This window comes from Monoraphidium neglectum (genome assembly GCF_000611645.1).
Source record: "Monoraphidium neglectum strain SAG 48.87 unplaced genomic scaffold scaffold01195, whole genome shotgun sequence".
Taxonomy (NCBI): Eukaryota; Viridiplantae; Chlorophyta; class Chlorophyceae; order Sphaeropleales; family Selenastraceae; genus Monoraphidium; species Monoraphidium neglectum.
The window spans coordinates 11010-13747 of NW_014012433.1; the positions used below are offsets into that span (position 1 = coordinate 11010).

Below are 2738 nucleotides of genomic sequence, written 5' to 3' on the forward strand. Positions count from 1 at the left end.
CACACACACACACACACACACACACACACACACACACACACACACACACACACACACACACACACACACTCACACACACACACACACACACGCGCGCGCGCGCACACGCAAAAAGACGCAATTGAGCACATAGCTAATTGACGATCGAGGGAGCAAGGTTCACCTCACCCTGCAGGTACTGTATGTGACTCACCAGCTCAGTGTGTAAGAACCGCAACACCGCACCCACATGTGTGAGATTGCCACTGAGAGCTTGTATCTCACAGCACATTGTGCACGTGCCACGATAAGCACCCTTCTCAACTGTTCATACGGTATAGTTTCTGCCCACCTCCGCGGCCCTGGTGATCTCCGCGATCCGGAAGCTCAGAATTAAGAGCCTTCATTGCAGTTTGAAGGGGATAAGTACAAGGTACCGCATCATCAGTCACCAAACAAACCCGGCTCATGCCGCCCGCCAACACACCCGCCCTTCCAGCGTCGTCGTCGCCGCCGCCGAAAGCAGGGCCTACAGCAACCCGCTGGGCGTGCACTCGCTGGTCTGGTGCGGCGAGTGGGACGAGGCGGCGGCAAGAAGGGCGGCGGTGGGGTCGGCGGCGGCTGGATTCAATCTCGTGGAGATCCCCGCGTTTGACGCCGCCAGGTGATGAGATGCGAGGTTGCCAGGCTCATGCCTGCCAGCGTGTGACCCCACCACCCCCGCTGCCTGGGCCAGGACTGGCACCGCTACTTAACTCACGGTTGTGCCGCCCCGGCCCGCAGGCTGGACGGACGGATGACGAGGCGTGTGCTGGAGGAGCACGGGCTCGCGGCCGCGACCAGCCTGGGGCTGACGCTGGACTCTGACATATCCAGCGAAGATAAAGAGGTCAGCTGGCTGGCCGCTTGCTCTTGTTGAAATGACGTCGATGACGACATAGATGACTGCTTGCGGGTCCAGCAAATCGGCCCGCCCGTCGCCCGCTCTGCTTGCCGCGCGCATGGTTTGACCGAGCGTTTGACCGGGCCCCGCTCACGGGGTGCGGGCCGCCGGCGGGGCCCGCGTGCCGCCAGGGATGCTGCGATGCTTGGGGGGTGCCAGGGGTGGGGAGGCGAATGAAATGCGGCGTGAAGCACCCCCGCCGCGGCCGGCTTCGGCGGTAGGTGGTCGCTCGCGGCGTGGCGGCGCTGGAGGACGCCCTGCGTTTCAGCGCGGACGCGGGGGCGCGGCACATGTGCGGCATCCTGTACTCGGCCCTGGCAAAGTGAGGGGGGGCGCCGCTCAAAGGCAGAGCTCGCTGCCGTCTCCCACGCCCCCGCAAGACCGTACAGCCGTCAATTACGCACGTTGCGTCGCGCCGCAGCGGGCGGGCCGAGGGAGAATGCAGAGGTTGCAATCGAACCTCGATCTTGAAGGTGCAGCAACAAAGGTGATCCCAACCCACCGGACGAGTGCGCGCGCCGCGCGGCATATACCACGCGCGCAGGTACCCCGGCCCGCCGACCGCCGCCGGCCGCGCCAACGCCGCCGCCGCGCTGCGTGGCCTGGCGTCCAAGGCGTCAGACCTGGGGGTGGCGCTGTGCCTGGAGGTGGTCAACCGCTACGAGACCAACCTGCTCAACACGGCCGCGCAGGCGGCCGCGTTCGTGGACGAGGTGCGCCGGCTGATTAGGTTGCGCCGGGGCCGGCGGCGGCGGGGGCGGCCGGGGACCTCCCATAGGCGCGGGCCCGGGCGCTAGTTTGTTGGTTTGTCGCAGCGCTCAATCGAAGTGGACGCGACCGTCAGCGAGGCCTCCAAATACGGCGCCCTCGGTCCCGCCTCCGTCCCACTCTTGTGCCGAGCGATGCTGCTCGTGTGGCTCCCTTGTCCCGCTGCTTCTTCTGTTGCCCCCTGATCCTGCCGCTGCTTCGATTGCCCCTCCCTTGATTCTGGCTGACCCCAGGTCGACCACCCCAACGTATTCATCCACCTGGACACGTACCACATGCACATCGAGGAGGTCTCCATGGGCGCGGCGGTACAGGCGGCGGGCAGCAGGCTGCGGTACATTCACATGGGGGAGTCGCACCGCGGCTACCTCGGGACTGGCTCAGTCGACTTCCAAGGTGGGGGACCGGGTGGAGGCGGGGCGGGTCTGTTGTACGAGTGCAGGTGCAATGATGTGTGCTTCTGCGGATTGTGTACATGAGGGCGGGCGGGGTTGTCGCGCGTGAGAGGTGGGCGGGTGCGTGAGCGGCTGGTTGACTGGGATGTGCGCACTAATAGTGAGGGCAGGGCGATAGGCACGCAGTGTGGTGAGTGCACAACGAGCACCCCTGCAGCACTCCGCGCGATGTGTCCCCCTGCAGCAGCGTCCACCGGTATGCCCCTGCTCGCGCGGGACGACTCCAACTGCTGCACCCCCACCCGCAGGGCTGTTTGAGGCCCTGGCGGCCGCGGGCTACGCGGGGCCCATCACCTTTGAGTCCTTTTCCAGCGCCGTCGTCTCGGAGCAGCTCAGCAACACGCTGTGAGCACCGGGACCGGCCGCTGATCGAAACAGCCCTGAACGGCCCGCACGTCCACACGTATGCACTTGCATGACGCGATCTGGACTGGTCAATCAATTCTTCTATCTAGAATTGCTTTTTGATTTTGAAACCACCGCTTTGCAGCGCGCCCTAAGTTCGAGGCACACGTGTCACCAGTGCAGCGCGTGCTCGCTCCATCCTCGACCCAGGTGTGTGTGGCGCGACCTCTGGTCAGACTCCTCAGCCC

General features: G+C 65.0%; 1 protein-coding gene across 1 annotated transcript; it reads left to right on the top strand.

Moving 5' to 3' along the window:
- Positions 1-229: 229 nt before the first annotated feature.
- MNEG_6989 (D-tagatose 3-epimerase) lies at positions 230-2494 on the top strand (the record flags this gene model as incomplete). Its single annotated transcript, XM_014044539.1, has 7 exons — positions 230-255; positions 479-643; positions 763-868; positions 1144-1244; positions 1467-1635; positions 1924-2086; positions 2394-2494. 7 exons carry the CDS (start codon positions 230-232, stop codon positions 2492-2494), a joined length of 831 nt encoding a protein of 276 aa, XP_013899993.1.
- Between the last annotated feature and the right edge of the window lie 244 nt (positions 2495-2738).